This window comes from Rhincodon typus, chromosome 11, assembly GCF_021869965.1.
Source record: "Rhincodon typus isolate 14 chromosome 11, sRhiTyp1.1, whole genome shotgun sequence".
NCBI classification, from domain to species: Eukaryota; Metazoa; Chordata; class Chondrichthyes; order Orectolobiformes; family Rhincodontidae; genus Rhincodon; species Rhincodon typus.
In genome coordinates, this window is record NC_063342.1 from 57,124,524 (window position 1) to 57,142,890 (window position 18,367).

Sequence of the window (18,367 nt, forward strand, 5' to 3'; positions counted from 1 at the left end):
AGCATCAGAGGAGCAGGAAGGCTGACATTTTGGGTCTAGACCCTTCAGAAATTCTGAAGAAGGGTCTCGACCCGAAACGTCAGCTTTCCTGCTCCTCTGATGCTGCTTGGCCTGCTGTGTTCATCCAGCTCCACACCTTGTTATCTCAGATTCTCCAGCATCAGCAGTTCCTACTATCTCCATAATGCTGGATAATATCTGTCAGGCAGATTGCTAGAATCCATTGTCTTGGAAGGCACTTCACATTTTTAATGCAATCAGGCAGCATCAACACAGGTTATTGAAACGTAATCATATTTCATTAATTCATTAGATTTGTTTAAGGAAGTAATATGCAATGTGAATAATGGGGAGCCTGCAAATGTGGTGTACTTGGATTTGCAAAAAAGGCACGTGATAAGGTGCCATATCAAACGTTACTATTCAAGAGTTCATGCTGTAGGGGATAAGATATCAACATGGATAAAGGATTGGTTAGCTGATAGGAAGCAGAGGAGGGATAAATGAGTCATTTTTCAGTTATCGAACTGTAACTAGTAGAATGCCACAGTGATCAGTGCTAGGAGTCAATGACTTGGATAAAGGAAGCCAATGTATGAATGCTAAATTTGCTGATAACACAAGTTATGTAGGAGATTAAAGTGTGAAGAAAACATGAATCTGCAAGTGGTTAGACTGCAGGATCTCCTGCCTGAAAGTTTGATGGAGGCAGCCTCAATCAAGGGTAATTGGTTAATTACTTGAAGAGAAAATATTTAGAGACAGCCAAAGGAAAAACACGGTGAGTGAGACTAGTTGAGTTACCCTTGCAGAGAGCTGGCATGGTGGCCTGCTTCTGTGTTGTACCCATTCTAATAATCTAATATACAGCTAGTTTAAATGGGTGGGTAAAAATTTGGCAGATGGAGTACCACGTGGGGAAATGTAATTTTGTCATCTTTGGCAAGAACAATACTCAAGCAGTATCTAATTTAATGAGAGATATTATAGGACTCTGCAAAACAGTGGGATCCAGGGTGTCCCGAATCTCTCAAAACAAGCATCCGGCTGCAGCAAGTGATTAAGAATACAAACGGAGTGTTGTAATGTATTGCATGGTGACAATGGTTGTTAGACTATAAAGGTTAAATAGTTATTTTTCTTTTAACAGTAAGCCAATTACTCAATGAACTTTGTACCAGGTGAACCAAATTTGTAGGTGAACATTGTACAACCAGAATAAGTGTCAAGCAAACATTTCAGAGAGGCCTCGGAGTCAGACTGGATTTAGAGACAAGGATGAAAGGTAAATACTTATAAGGAATGGGACAAAACAATATCAGGCTAGGATAAGATTAACCAATCCTCAACTGCACAAATAAGGAATTCAATGACGTAGAATGAACACAAAATAAAACAAAGAACTATGGTTCCTGGAGGTCTGAAACAAACAAAAACAGAAATTGTTTGAGAAACTTAGGTCTGGCAGCATCTGTGAAGCGAAAACAGCATTAACATTTCAAGTCACTGAAAGGGTCACTGGGCATGAAACACTAAGTTTTCTCTCCACAATATTGCCAGTTCCATGGAGTTTCTCCAGAAATTTGTTTTTGTTTGACTTAGAATGAACACTTGTTTTCTATGTCCGTATGAAATGGGACTGGAATTTGGATAAAGAGGTGCTTACGTGACCAAAATATTGTAAGGATATTTTCTATATTTCTAAGACTTTATTCTAGTTAGACTAGAGCAATACTGTCCATGTATTCCATTTGAATAACAATCATAAACCTGTACTCAGTCTCCAGAGGTTAATTATTAGGAGTTAAGGGATTAGAATATAAAAGTGGTGAAGTTTACAGTTTGTGCAGTGTGTTGATGAGGCCATATCTGGACTAATGTGTAAAGTGTTTAATTCATTCAGGGGATGAGGGTGTCACAGGCTAGGAGAGCATTTATTGCCCATCCCTCATTGCCCAGAGGGCAGTTAAGAGTCAGCCATATTGCTGTGGCTTGGACTCGCATGTAGGCTGAACAAGGTAAAGATGGCAGTTTTGGTTCCTTACTTTTGATCCAAAGTTTTGGTCTCCTTGCATAGGAATGTGAAGTTTCCTTTTACTGATTCCTGGGATGAAGTGGTTATCTTATGAGGAATATGTGGACAGGTTGGCCGCATTGCTGTTAGAGTATAGAAGAATAGAGGTGATCTTATTGAAACATAAGAATCTGAGGAAACTCAACAAGTCAGATGCAGCAAGGGTGTTTTCCGTAATGGCAAAGACTAGAACTAGGGGACAGCATTTAAAAATTAAGGATCTACCATTTAACACAGAGATGAAGAGGTCTTTTTTTTTAACCTCGGATAATCATTAGTCTATGTCTATGTAAACTGTCTTCCCCATAAAGCAGTGGAGATAGGGTCATTGAATATGTTTAAGTTCAAATTTCTAGATTGTTGATTGACAAGGAAGTCACAAAATATATTTTGCTTTGAAGGCTTCATTTGAAATTTTCTCAAGTGTTACTTTTTGATTTTTAGGCACAGGTTTTTGGATTTTCAAGGGCTCCATTTTCATTCTCACTCGCTCCTTCATTAGGTGATGCAGCAACATAGTAACAGTACTTCTGTATTTGTGTTGACATTTGGACTTGAACAGAGGCAGAATTAATATCCCCAATAACAACTTGCTCCATTAAAGCTAAAACCACAACACACAAGAGCACTAGTTTCCTAGGCACGACTTTAAATTGGCACAGTCAACAGCTATAAGTTAGTAACAAATATTTTGCTTATAAAATAACTGAGCACTTTTTTATACAAAAAGCCATCACATTAAAATACAATCTGTGGACTGATGAGATCACAGCTAAATAATTGCATGTTTGACTCGAATACAGTCACCGAGTCTCAAGTAATTCATAGAATGTAAGATGCTTTGACAGTGTTTGATAATGTTCCGCATGGTAGACTGGTTAACAAGGTTCAATCACATGGACTACAGGGAGAACTATCCACTTGGAAACAGAAGTGCCTCGAAGGTAGAAGACAGAGGATAGTGGTGGAGGGTTGCTTTTCAGATTGGAGGCCTGTGGCCAGCGGTGTGCCAGAGGGATCGGTGCTGGGTCCACTGCTTTTTGTCATTTATATAAATGACTGGCATGTAAACATAGGAGGTATGGTTAATAAGTTTGCAGATGACACCAAAATTGGTGGTGTCGTGGACAACAAAGGAGGTTACCTCAGTGTACAACGGGACCTTGATCAGATGGGCCAATGGGCCGAGGAGTGGCAGTTCGCTTTTAATTTAGATAAATGTGAGATGCTGCATTTTGGAAAGGCAAATCAGGACAGGACTTGTACACTTAATGGCAAGGTCATGGCGAGTATTGTTGAACAAAAACTTGGAGTGCAGGTCCATAATTCCTTGAAAGTAGAGTCTCAGATAGACAGGATAGCGAAAGTGGCATTTGGTATGCCTGCCTTTATTGGTTAGTGCACTGAGTAGAGGAGTTGGGAGATCATGTTGCAGCTGTACAGGACATTGGTCAGGCCACTTTTGGAATACTGCATTCAATTCTGGTCTCCCTGCTATAGGAAGGACATTGTGTAACCTGAAAGGGTTCAGAAAAGATTTACAAGGATGTTGCCAGGGTTGGAGGGTTTGAGCTATCGGGAAAGGCTGAATAGGCTGGGGCTATTTTCTCTAGAGCGTTGGACACTGAGGTGTGACCTTATAAGAGGTTTATAAAATCATGAGGGGCATGGATAGGGTAAATAGCCAAGGTGTTTTCCCTGGGGTGGGGCAGTCCAAAACTTGTGGGCATAGGTTTAAGGTGAGAGGGGTAAGATTTAAAAGGGACGTTAGGGGCAACCATTTCATGCAAAGGGTGGCGGAACAAGCTGCCAGAGGAATTAGTGAAGGCAGGTGCAATTACAACATTTAAAAGACACTTGAATGGGTGTATGAATTGGAAGGGTTTAGAGGGATATGGGCCAAATGCTGGCAAATGGGACTTTAATTTAGAGAGAAATGAGATTAATTTAGGATTTCTGGTCAGCGTGGACGAGTTGAACCAAAGGATCTGCTTCTATGTTGTACAGCTCTATAACTCTGTGGTAAAACATGGTTACAAATCTTTATGAAGTAAAACTTTTCACTATAAAGTTATCCAATTGATAGAGTTTATTACAAGTAGCAGCCATTACATTTGCCCTCCATATGGTACCTTCTAAGTAACTGCTACCTTGATATAGAGACTCCACAATCATTTGCAAGGAATTCATTCCCTCAGTTTTCCTGATTCCAAGTTAGGTGAGTGATCCTGTGTTTAAAAATGCTAACTTCCATTTGCAGCCCCTCTCTCCACTTTGCAGAGCCTGATCCCTTATTCAATCCTGGCTTCCCTTTGCAGATCCCTCTCTCCCTTTTCCAATCTCACTCTCCCACTTCATAAACCCTCTTCCTCCTTTGTACTACTTCTTTACCCTACTACAGCCCTTCTGTTCTCTTTGCAGCCTCTCTCCTCAATTTGCAGTCTCAGTTCCCCCAGCCTTCTGGCATTGCTCCCCAAGACCAAATCTCATCAGCCTGGATTCCCCCATGCCTTACTATCCCCCAGTCTACCAGCTTTGCTACCCCTGGCCTTGGTGACTGCAGCCATTCACTGCTCTCAAATCAGCTTCCACTTCTCTCTCGCATTTGGTTCTCACTATGAGCCTATGATTGGAGCACAGCTACTCAGATTCTGACAGTTCTATTTTCAGGCTTCCCTTCAATTTTCTTGTGTGTTTTGGGTACTTGCAGGGGTGAATTCATCTGCCACCCCATATATTTCGAATGTTGGTAGACAGAAAAGGCATTGCTTTGAGGCTAGAATCAGATCAGCCGTGATCTTACCAAATGGCTTAACGGGGCAAATATTTCTGCTTCTACATCTGCTCCTAAATCATGTGTTCATGTCTTAACTGTCTGAGTTATTTAGGGCCCAAAATACATAAATTTTTAAGATTGGATGGTACATTTTTGAAGTTAGGTTGAGCTATATTGTTGAAATAGTGTAGAGTTTCAGCATCTTTTGATCAAAAATTACACCCAATTGCGCTGAAAAATTAAATTTGGCTACTTTTATCCCCCCAAATAGTCATACCTCGCACACAGTCTCCTTTGAATTTTGCAGAAATCTAAGATTTCAACCTATGAGAAAATGTGGGCATTCATGAACAGTCGGAAGCAGACAGCTTTGTTGAAGAACAATGAAGAAGGGATTCAACGTGTTCTCACCACTGACTATGCTCTCCTAATGGAGTCAACCAGTATTGAATATGTTACTCAGCGAAACTGCAACCTGACCCAGATTGGTGGCCTCATTGACTCAAAGGGTTATGGTGTTGGAACACCAATAGGTATAACAGTGATTTAATCTTTTTAATTATCATCTGGTTATAAGTATTGGTCAGAAATGTCACTTTTTGGAATCGTTACCTGGCTTTTTTGTGAGCAGTACTGTTGGAGGTCAGGCATCTCATTGCCATTTAATTTTGGGAAGACTGCAATATTTTAGGCAACAGAATATAAATAAGCAAAAGGAACCAACTATCATTTAAATAATGCAAAAACCCTTTCCAAATTTGATTTTTCTTTGACATCAGAAATTTATTTTGCCTGAGCTGCCCTATTGCTCTATTCAACAGAATGTAGCTCCTTCATGATGAATTCATATCCACTGCTGAAGCCTCCCTTGCATTCTCTGTCTCACATGCCCCATGGTTAGCTATAATTCTTATCATACATTGTCATTTCAGTGCATGCAGAATCTTCCTTTAGGTTCGGGAGCAAATTACTGCAGATGCTGGAACCTGCACTGAAACAACACATGCTGGAGATCACAACGGGTCAGGCAGCATCCATGGAGGTAAAGCAAGCTAACGTTTCAGGTCTAGATGACTCTTCATCAGAACTGAAGTGCAGAGTGGAGGGGACTGCATTTATGCTATAGTTGGTGGGTGTGGGAGTGGTGGTGTATAGAGTACTGGAGGAGAAAAGATGCTGATAGTTCAGATTAAGTGATCCAAATATGAGAATGGCAAAACAATGGTGTATCTAACTGCTAGACTTGAAAGAACAGGCAGTCCCACTGGGGTGGTGGGAGGGAAGAGAGGACATGGTGACAGAGAATGTAAAGCTAAAAGACTGGGAAGAACTGGGAGCTGGTTCACAATTTGAAGGTGTTGAACTCAATATTAAGTCCAGAAGACTGTAATGTGCCCAGTCTGAAAATGAGATGTTGTTCCTTCAGTTTGCACTGTGATTCACTGCAACACTGCAGCATACCGAGGACAGACAAATGAGGTATGCAAGCAGGACCTGGTGTTAGTGACTGGTTATGGGAAGGTCAGGATCATCCATTTTGGTAGGAATAACAGCAAAATGGACTATGTTTTAAATGGTAAAAAATTGCAGCACACTGCTGTGCAGAGGGACTTGGATGTCCTTGTGCATGAATCGCTAAAAGTAGGATTGCAGGTGCAGCAGGTAATTAAAAAGGCAAGTGGAATTTTGTCTGCCATTGCTAGAGGGATGGAGTTTAAAAACAGGGAAGCTATGCTGCAGCTGTATAGGGTCCTGGTGGGGCCACACCTGGAGTACTGTGTGCAGTTTTGGTCTCTTTAATTGAGAAGAGATACACTAGCACTGGAGGGAGTGCAGAGGAAATTCACTTGGTTGATTCCAGAGTTGAGAGTGTTGGATTATGAGGAGAGACTGAGTAGACTGGGATTATACTCATTGGAATTCAGAAGAATGAGGGGAGATCTTATAGAAACATACAAGATTATGAAGGGAATAGATAAGGTGGAGGCAGGTGAAACTAAGACTAGAGAGCATCGCCTCAAAATAAAGGGAATCAGATGTAGGACTGAGGTCAGGAGGAACTTCTTCACCCAAATGGTTGTGAATCTGTGGAATTCTCTGCCCAGTGAAGCGGTTGAAGCTACCTCGCTGAATGTTTTTAAGGCAAGGCGAGATAAATTTTTGAACAGTAAAGGAATTAAGGGTTATGGTGAGTGGGCGGGTAAGTGGAGCTGAGTCTCAAAAAGATCAGCCATGATCTTATTAAATGGCGGGGCAGGCTCGAGGGGCCAGATGGCCTAATCCTGCTCCAAGTTCTTATGTTCTTATGCTTGCGCACAGACCAGAGGTGTTCTGCAAAGTGGTCATCCAGTCTGTGTTGAGTTTCTCCAATGTAGGATTTACCACATTGGGTGCAGTGAAAACAATACACAAGACTGGAGGAGGTACAGGTAAAATGCTGCTTCACCTGGAAAGACTGATTAAGACCCTGGATGGTGAGCAGGGAAGTGGTGAAGGAGCAGGTATTGCACCTTCTGCAATTACATGGGAAGGGGGAGTGGTGTTAATGGTCAATGAATGGACTAGGGTGCAGATAGGGGGAGTGAGGGGAAGATGTTTGATGGTGGCATTCTGCTGGAGTTGTCTGAAAATGATCCTTTGAATGTGAAGGCTGGTAGGATGAATAGTGAGGACAAGGGGGACCCGATCATGCTGTTGAGAGTGATGGGAAGGGGCAAGGATGGAAGATAGGTCGGATGCGCTTGAGGGTCCTGTCAACTACACTTTTGGCAGAAGCAAGCCATGGCAGCAGCGCTGTTTTGGAAGGTGGTATCATGCAAACAAATGCATGTAGGCAAAGAAACTGGGTGAATGGGATGGAGTCCTTGCAGGATGTGTGGCGTGGGAAGAGCTGTAGTGAAGGTAGCTGTGGGAGTCAGTGGCTTTGTAGTGGATGGCAGTGGACAGTTTATTCCCCGAAATGGAGACAGAGAGGTCAAGGAAAGGAAGGGAAGTGTCAGAAATGGACGAGGTGAAAGTTATAGAGGGGGGGAAATTGGAGGGAAAATGAACAAATTTTTCAAGGTACTGGTGGGAACATGAAACAGCACCGATGCAGTCGTCGATGTATTGAGAAGAGAACTGTGAGAGGCAGGACCAGTGTAGGACTGTAACAAGGATTGTTCCACATACCCCATAAAGTGGCAGGCACAACTGGGACACATGCAGATGCCCATAGCCAGCCCTTTGACTTGGCAGAAGTGAGTTAAAGGAGAAATTGTTCAGTTAGAGTGGAAGTTCAGCCAGGCAGAGGAGGGTAGAGGTGGATGGGGAGTATTCAGGCCTCTGTTTGAGGAAGAAGCTGACAGCTCACAGACCATCCTATTGGGGAATGGAAGTACAGAGTGATTGGAAATCCATAGTGAACAGGAGGCAGTTAGGGCCAGGGAACTGGCAATTGTCAATACGGTGGAGGGCATCAGAGGAATTGCAGATGTAAGTGGGCAGAGTGAACCTTTAGGTTCATTGTGTTAATTCTTTGATAAATTGATAATACCAGTTACTCAAGACAGATATATTCCAGTCATTGCCTGTACATCAGTCTCAAAAAAAATCTACCAAACCCCTACCTTTTACCCAACCTTTGCTCTTACTGCTCAATTTCTAATTTTGACTTCCTCTGATATGATTCTCCAAAGATTAATTGAACAAAAAACGGCTCAGAGTTTTGGATTCTTTTTTGCAGTCTTCCTTCCAGCTCCTCTTCACCATCCATTTTTGTTGGTAGGATTGTATATTCCAATAAAGGAGAGTCAATGTTCATTCTAATGTTCCAAATTCTGCAGTTACCTAAAGTCATTACTATTTTAATCACAAAATCTTTGCTATATATTTATCTCATAAGTTCCATTGTAAGATATATGAATAGGCTTACTTGTTCTGTATTGTCCTCAAGTGTATTTTAAGTAGATGATCTAGGCTAAATGAAGAAAACATTGCTTTTGGCTTAGGGCTCTCCAGAGTGTATTAACGTTGGATTAATATTCATCAACAAATTCTGCTCTTTTTGGTCAATAAAGTCTGTCTTTTAAATTCTTGAACTAAATTTAATGGCTATGACAGTGGCCGCATCCACAAAGCAGGAAGCTAGTGGCAAACACATTGTAATCATTTCAGATTAAATGGCTATCCAGCCGTTACCTGCCCACTGTTGATGGTCTTTATCTAATCGAGTTGACAACCTGATCTCCATCAGCTCCTGAGCAGTCAGAGGGTTGGCAGCTCTTCAGGCTCTGCAGTGATGGTCGCCACTGGTACTTCAATGTGCCTGTGACCTTCCCACCAAAAATAAACAGAGGGTCATAGGAAGGTGAGGGTTTCTCCATTCCACTTCTTCTACCTGATTAAATACTCCCTTTCAACAACTCCAAGGAAGGCTTTACATTCCATCCTTTGGCATTGATGACACTCCCACTGATAGTGGCTCCATCATTTTCTATTTCTCTTTGGAATGTAATTGTGAAACCATGATGTTTATTAATTCTTGCTTTAATTACAAACATTTAGTGAAGTCTGCAGTAAAACTGAATGATTTTGCGAGTAAGCGCAATGTATTTCATCCTACTAATGACTATAAAGAACAGAACCAAGTCAACGTCTAAAGAAATGTATTTAATTGTCAACCTTTTGAATAATTTAACTGAACCTTCTGTTTCAGCATTTGTTTGGAAAATAAATCCACATTGCTACAACTCCAATTTTCTTTAAGGTCAAATCACTCTGATTTGTTTGCAAGTACTAATTATTTTTCCTGGTGGAATTATCCCTTTATGCACAGTCTTCTTTTAATAATAAAGGGATGGATTAAAACATTAATTTCCAAGGGTTCACTGTGACACAACTACTGAAATTTCAGTTATCATTACAAGTCAAAATGGAGTTTAATTACATAAGTCTTCTACAATACATGTTACATTTTATGAAAGGAATTATTATGTCCAGTTGCTCAATGAAAAGAGCAAGGAGCTGAAATAGAGTTGTATCAAAGTGTTAAGTCGGTTAATTTTTGTTTAAAATTTGAATTAAGGGCTGAAGCAGGTCATTGAGTCCTTGACCCTCTCCCATCATTCAATAATGTCATAGCTGGTCTGTTTTTGTTTTGAATTTCACATTCTCACTTACCTCCAATAACCTTTGGTTCCTTTGCCTAACAAAAATCTTTCATTTCTACCTTAAAAACGTTCAAAGATGTATACCCTCTGAGAGAAAAGCATTCTCCTCATCCCTGTCTGTAAAGGTGTCCCCCGATTTCTCCTAGTTCTAGACCGACCCATGAGAGGAAACAGCCTTTCCATATCTACCTTGTCAGGATCTTCTATACCTCGATCAAGTGAACCCTCATGTTTTTAAACTCTAGAAGAAACAAGCCCAATCTGTCCAACCTTTCCTAACAAAGCAATCCACTCATTGCAAATATTAAATTTAGTGAACCTCCTCTGAACTATATCCAATACGTTTACATTCTCAGGAAATAGACCAAAGCTGCACAGTATTCAAGATGTTGTATCATCATTGCCCTGTATAAATGAAGCATTGCACCCCTTTTTCTATTCAATTTCTCTCAAACAGTAATATTCCATTAGCCTTCTCAACTACTTGCTGTCTCTGTATACTTACTATTTGTGACTCATACACTTGAAAACCTAGATCATTCTGCACCTCAGAATTCTGCAGTTGTTCACATTATTTATGTAGCACTGTGTGCTTTTATTTCTTTCTGTGAAATTGATCAACTTCATATTTTTCCATATTACACTCCTGTGATAGATTGTTCCCCCACTCACACAGGTTATCTATATTTATCTGAACCTCCTCATGTCCTGTTCACAACATACTTCCCTATCTAGCTTTCTATCATCTACAGATTTAGTTACCATACCTTTGTTCTCCTTATCTAAGTAATTGATTATAAATTGTAAAAAGCTGGGTCTCAGCATAAACAGCCAATCAGAAAAAGATGCATTGACACATAATAAAAACAGAAGTTTCTGAAGAAGTCATATCAAACTCAGAACATTAGCTCTGTTTCTGTTTCAAAGATGGGCCAGAACTTCTGAACTTCTCCAGTTTCATTTTAAATTTCTAGTGTCTGCAGTACTTTTCTCCTGTTTATGCATGCTTTGTTTTTCTGCTAGTCATGTGTCCATGTTAACGTGTTACCATGAGCTCCTACTTTGTGCAATAACATTTCATGTTATATTATGTTATTTTATTTTATGTGGGTCACTGCTTGGAACTGCTGCCGCTCAGTGCCAGGGACCTGGGTTCAATTCCACCCTTGGGCGACTGTCTGCGTGGAGTTTGCACATTCTCCCCACGTCTGTGTGGGTTTCCTTTGGGTGCTCCAGTTTCCTCTCTCAGTCCAAAGATGTGCAGGTTAGGTGGACTGGCCGTGCTAAATTGCCCACTCTGGGGAGACGACCTTGGCTATTCACCCCGTCCAAGCCCCTCACGATTTTATAAACCTCTATAAGGTTACCCCTCAGCCTTTGACGCTCCAGGGAAAATAGCCCCAGCATCTCCCTACAGTTCAAACCCTCCAACCCTGGCAACATCCTTATAAATCTTTTCTGAACCCTATAAAGTTTCACAACATCTTTCCTACAGCAGGGAGACCAGAATTGCACACAGTATTCCAAAAGTCACCTAACCAATGTTCTGTACAACTGCAACATGACCTCCCAACTCCTATACTCATTGCACTGACCAATAAAGGCAAGCATACCAAACACCTTCTTCACTATCCTGTCTAACTGCAACTCCACTTTCAAAGAACTATGAACCTGCACTCCAAGGTCTCTTTGTTCATCAACACTCCCCAGGACCTTACCATTAAGTGTATAAGTCCTGCCCTGATTTGCCTTTCCAAAATGCAGCACCTCACATTTATCTAAATTAAACTCCATCTGTCAATCCTCGGCCCTTTGGCTCAGCTGATCAAGATCCCATTGTATTCTAAAGTGACCTTCTTCGCTGTCCGCTACACCTCCAATTTTGGCGTCATCTGCAAACCTACTAACCATACCTCCTATTTGACAAAAAGCAGTTGACCCAGCGCTGATTCTTGTGGCACACTGCTGGTCACAGGCCTCCAGTCTGAAAAGCAACCCTCCTCCACCACCACCCTCTGACTTCTACCTTCAAGCCAGTTCTGTATTCAAATAGTTAGTTTTCCTTGTATTCCATGTAACCTTGCTAACCATTCTACCACGAGGAACCTTGTTGAGTGCTTACTGAAGTCCACGTACATCACATCCACTGCTCTGCACTCCTCAATCCTCTTCGTTACATCTTCAAAAAACTGAATTAAATCAGTGAGATACGATCTCCCATGTACAAAGCCATGTTGACTATCCCTAATCAGCCCTCGCCTTCCCAAATACATGTAAATCCTGTCCCTCAGGATTCTCTCCAACAACTTGCCCACCACTGATATCAGGCTCACTGGTTTATAGTTCCCTGGCTTTTCCTTACCACCTTTCTTAAATAGTGGCACCACGCTAGCCAAAGTCCAGTTTTCTGGCACCTCACCTGTGGCTATTCCTAGCTTACCACAGAATTCCAGAATACACCTGATCAGATCCCAGGGATTTATCCACCTTTATGTGTTTTAAGACATCCAGAACCACCTCCTCTGTAATATGGACCTTTTTCAAGATGTTACTATTTACTAACCCATGTTCTCTATCTTCCATATCCTGTTCCACAGTAAACACTGATGCAAAATACTCGTTTAGTATCCCCCCCAACCTCTGTGGTTTCACACATAAGCGACCTTGCTTATCTTTAAGGGGCCCTATTCTTTCCCTACTTACTCTTTTGTCCTTAATGTATTTGTAGGATCCCTTTGGATTCTTCTTAACCCTATTTGTCAAAGTTATCTCATGTCCCCTTTTTGCCGTCCTGATTTCCCTCTTAAGTATACTTGTACTGCCTTTATACTCTCCTAGGGATTCACCTGATACCTGCTGTCTATACCTGACATATGCTTCCTTCTTTTCCTTGATGAAAACCTCAATTTATCTCATCAAAGCCTGTTGAATGGTTGCAAACACTGAGGCTCCTGCAGTCCTGCCATCTGGTTTCCTTTACCTGCCTCACTCACAGTCATACTGTCTTTTCCCTGATCGCTGACCAAATCAGAAAGCCTTATCCGTAGGACTATAACCACCTTCTGCTACAAAATATCCTGTTACCATTCCCTGTACTTGATGTGTCGCAATGTCTACTTAGCTTCCAGCTCATAAACTCTCAACTGAATCTGCTCAAGCTGTATTCACTTGAGCTCTGACCAGTTGTAGCCATGAAACATCACCTGCCCTGCCATTGAATCATTTATTCCACTATTTGTTGCCTATTTTTATGTATTTTGTTAACCGTACTAATGGTTCCTGTGCTATTTTAAATCTTAGGAACAAAATAGAATTTAACATATATTCACCAGACAGCTCACTCCTTCCTCTTCAGTAGAAGAGCAGCAAATTCCAAACTACCAGCACTCTGGCCCCAGATCCTCCATTCACCCACTCTTCTAAATGATGCTGACTGCCTCCAGGTCCTCCATTCACTCAATTAATTTGTATGGTTTGCTATTTGAACACCATTATTTCAAAACTTAGGAACTAAATGTATTATCTTATTTGCCTTTGTCAGATAAATGAGGCAGAAATTGTATACAAGTCCATTACGGAGATGTTAATATGTATTGCAACTTCGACTCATGGCCTCAGAAAATTAATCTGAAAATATGACCTAAGAATAATAAGACCTAACTTTCCACCCAAATGTTAAATATAATCCATGGCATCAAATTAAGCAGCACTGAGTGGTTAAGACAGGATGAACATTTGAAATACTTGTGCTTATCTAATCCTGACCTCCTGAACATTTCAATACTCCAAGGTATAAACCTTTACTTCTCAATCCCTTTCCTCCTGTAAAACACTCCTTAAAACATAAGTATTGGCTAAAACCTTGGTTATCTGCTTTAATATTACTTTATGTGGCTCAATGTCAAACTTCACTTCATAATCTCCGCTCCCCTGCCCCATGTGAAGCACCTTGGAATGTTTTAGTGATTAAAGGTAGTATATCATTTCAAGCTGTTCTTAAAGGTCTAAATTGGAATGGCAATCTCAATCATGAAGAATAAACTTGCTTCTACATGTTCACTGATCTACATTGGCTACCAGTAGGGCAATTGTAAAATTTTAATATTCTTGTCCTTGTTTTCAAATCTAATGAAGACATCACCCCTCCCTATCTCTGTAGGTTCATCCAGCATTACAACTGTTCAAGATTTCAACAACTTTTCTAATTCTGGCCTTTGCCACAATCTAAACTTTCACCACTCCCCCTTTGGCATCTATGCCTTCAGTTCCTAAACCCGATGCTCTTGAAGTCCTTCTGCAAATTTCCCTTCTTCGCTAATCCCCTGCCCCACACCGCCCCCCAACCCTTCAGACATCCATTAAAATCTAGCTTTCGTCAAATTTTTGGTCATCGATCCTAATATCTCCATTTGTGTTTCAGTATTAAATTTGTTCATGCGAAGCACAATGAAACTACTACTACTGATACTAAAGGTGCTGTATAAATGCAAGTTGATGTTCTGATCTAATAGGTTGTGATCACCAGTGCTTATGAATTTCCCTGCCATATTGGTTTACTGTGAACCACAAAATTAAGTTTTTCTCCTGACTCAGAACCTGTTGTGTCAATGCTCTTTTAGTTTCCTCTGTTCATTTCAATGCAGGATCTCTTTTGAAAGATTTCAATCCTAAAGTACTGTTTAGTGAAATTGTTCCATAAGTCTTGCTTTTATTTTCTGATGCTGGCCTTTTCTTCATCTGTGAAAACAATTGCATATCAATTTCATGTCCATTGCAAGCTCCTAGTTATTAATTTTCCTTTTTATAGCCTAGTCATTCCCAGTTGTCAGTTAAATGTCATTTTTAATAAATTTCAAAACCTTTCTCAGTTCATTTCCACTGTCCCTTCTAAATAGTTTAAATTTGTGTTTCAGTTTTCTCCATTAGAACCTATTTTCATTTCATGCAAAGCTGCACAGTATAAATTTGTTATTTTCTGTTGGTGTGAAATGATCTCATGTGTCAATGTTGCATTGACCCCTATCAATCATTCCCTGGTTTTTTTTTTATCATACATGTTTTACCACCCATAGTCAGTTTCCAAAATGTGCCTGTACAATGCGGAGCATCACCCATTGGGATCATCAGTAAATTTACTAATGTACTTCCCCAATTTTCTGTCTAGTAGTATGGGAAGTGCACCTACAATTTTCCAACATGTGGTCCAAAGGAAGAGGTCTCAGCTGAAAGTGTACACTTAACACTTTCTCTCTGTCCTTGCATGCTAATTTTTTTTAGTACATGTACCAGATACGCTTTTCAATCACTTTTTCGCTGATTTACTACAAGTTGAATCTACACTGATTTTATTTTTGCAAGGTTTAACATGCTGGCTTACCTAAGCTTTATTTTGTCTTGTCCAACTTGAGATAAACTATTTATATCAAATGACCATATGAAGAATGGAAATTCTGAACCCATGATACTTAATATGACACTTTAAAACATCACAACATTCAATCAATTTCTTCATACATTTTAAGGTTAACTGCAATTTCATTTCATTAGATTCATAATGCAGATTTTTAAAAATATAGTTATAAAACTTCCATGCTTGAAATACATTTTTGGATGGATTATTTTAAATCTCCAACAATTTTTTGTCCCTTTCACGTTTCATCTAAAAGTTGCAGTGAAGCCCCGATTATGCACTGCAACCTGATACTTGTTTGTCAATATTTGTGGATAATATTTTATCAGCTCTCTTTTCCACAGTAGACCCTGCCTTTATTAACACACCAATGGAATACTTATTATAATATTTCAGAGGCGTTTCCAGCTGCTTTAGACAACCTACTGTAAGCACCTGTGATGGTCAGAGTAACTGACTTCTGATTAGATTAGAAGATAATTGTGGATGAAAAGGATCCATTGGACCATCTTAGTTCAGCCATCCAAAGTGTTCAATTTCGGCGCTCATATCTTAAAAGGTTTCATGAATTTTGCTGCCATTACCATTCCTGGAAGTCATCCCAAATGTCACTGGGTCAAAATCCTGGAACGCCCTCCCTAATAACTTTATGGATATAGTGATATCAAATGGAGTGCAGTTCAAGAAGGCAGCTCACCATCACCTTCTCAAGGATAACTAGGGATGGAAAATAAATGCTCACCTGGCCAGCGATGCCCACATCCCATGAATGAAGAAAATTCATTTTGTCAAGAATTTTCTGACATCTATGCCAAGCTTTATCTTTTACAATTATAAATCTTTCCTCCCTTGTTCTACTTCCACATTTAAAGTAATATCCAATATTTACCTATTCCTGACAAGTTCACCCCTCAGAGGGCTCCTTTCCAAGCTGATAAACCAAACTTCCTCTTGTTTTGATACTAAGAATCAGTCTAGTACATAACGAATGAGAGTGACAGTGGCATGTAGACTGGTTCTTACTCATTGGTGGGACATTGATGTCACAGGATTCTCTCCTGGGTGAAGACATGGATGTTGGGCATCCTCCAGCCAAACAGATGCTCTCAGCCCTGTTTTCATCTGTCTTCTCCTGTTGTGAGAAAAAGGAGGAAATGAGTGAGATTGTAGTGGTAGCATAGGTGTTAGTACTGGTACACGAGAGGGAAAGCTCAAAGATGTTCCAAAAGACTGAAGAGACAGCACAGAGGCCACATTGGATCAGTGATATGGGAGGTTAAGAGGGAAGAGTGGGTGAGGGAAGATGTGACAGGCAACGCTGCAGGTGATATAACATGACCCGGGGTGGTAGTCGGGTGCAGTAGCTAAGATATAGTGAGTGTGAGGTAGTAGAGAGTGGTACTTACCCTAACAGAGTGGAGAAGGTGATTGGTCTTCTTTCTGCAGTGCTGGCTGTTCCTCTGTACCCTGAAAGATGGCAATGACCTTGGTGGTGACCTCAGACCAAACTGGAATGAGCCTGTGGCCCTGCATCCTCTGCCAGTCCTCTAGGAAAAGGGGTGCTCCCTTTGGCCCCGCTTCTTCCACCAGGACCTTAAGTCCCTGTGAGGACAACACAGTGCCATCTTCCCTTCCCTGACATATTCACATTCTGTCTGTCAATGGGGAGGGCAACTTCGGAATATCAGCGATAGTCTGGGTGGCGTGGTTGATATCCAGTGAGTGGCAAGTTGTTTCAGGAATGACGCTTGGTAGGATGGGGATGGAACAGATATGAGAGACACCACAAAGGCATAGTAGATAATTAATGAGGCAAGTTTGATAAGATAGCATGAGAAAATCTGCTAGACCTTGCAGCAAAAAGCCCTTCAAAAAAACTCATCACAACTTGAGCTTACTTTAAGATTCAATGAGATTCAGCTCAAAGACTCAAAAGCAACACTTCCTTCACTTTGACCTATGTACCTGGATGGGTCACATTTTTGCATTAAATGCTGTTTATCTTCAGTCTGTCCCTTGATGTGTTTCTCCCTTCTGAAACTTCTGAGCTGCTGCTTCAAAATTTACCAGCTCTCCTGGTTTGGTAGACCCTGCACAATTTGAACACTGTACCTGGAGATTATGAACTCAAATCATTTTTGTAAGTTAAGAACAGTAGAGGATCCAACAGCAATCACTCAAACAGAGGTGTTGCAAAAATTGAAAAAAAAATCAACGAATGGGCATAGAATCCAGACTTAGTCAAGAAAGTAAATAGCATTTTAAAAGTAATTCTAGTTTGAAAAGAAACAAACCATACAGTTTTGATAATAATTGTCTAAACTGCTGTGAAATATAATTTCTTGATAATTCCTCTGAATTACATGATATTCCATTGTTATTTTGATGGTTTAGGGTCTCCGTACAGAGATAAGGTCACAATAGCTATCCTGCAGCTTCAGGAGGAAGGAAAATTGCACATGATGAAAGAGAAATGGTGGCGTGGGAATGGCTGTCCAGAAGAGGATAACAAAGAAGCAAGTGCCCTGGGTGTTGAAAACATAGGAGGGATATTTATCGTACTTGCTGCAGGGCTTGTTCTTTCGGTCTTTGTAGCCATTGGTGAATTTGTATATAAATCCAGAAGAAACAACGATGTTGAACAGGTATGTTTAATGATACAATGTGAAAACTGTAATTAGAAACAACTACAGTGTGGTGTGTCGATAAATAGAAACAATCAAACCTGATACAAAGTAGAGGTTTGGCTCCTATCATTTAGCAACTTTCCAAAATAAACAAATAAGGCAAAAAGAACCAAAACAGTGAAATATCTGCATAAAATCAAAAACTAACAAGGCTTTGCTAGAAGAATCTCACAATTTAGCACTAAAAAGCTCTGCAAATCATTTACCTGTAATCTATCCATTAGGCTAAAATCATTCTCAGTTAGACCAGATGTGAAAAGGAGTTTGCAC

The 18,367-nt window shown here is 40.5% G+C and overlaps 1 protein-coding gene across 1 annotated transcript in view; it reads left to right on the forward strand.

Moving 5' to 3' along the window:
* LOC109933409 (glutamate receptor ionotropic, kainate 1) overlaps positions 1 to 18,367 on the forward strand; it is a 289,847-nt gene that overhangs the window by 258,495 nt on the left and 12,985 nt on the right. Inside the window, exons 15-16 of the mRNA XM_048602822.1 lie at positions 5,158 to 5,383; positions 17,805 to 18,055. Of these exons, the coding sequence (XP_048458779.1) occupies positions 5,158 to 5,383; positions 17,805 to 18,055 (477 nt within the window). The remainder of the gene's footprint in view (positions 1 to 5,157; positions 5,384 to 17,804; positions 18,056 to 18,367) is intronic.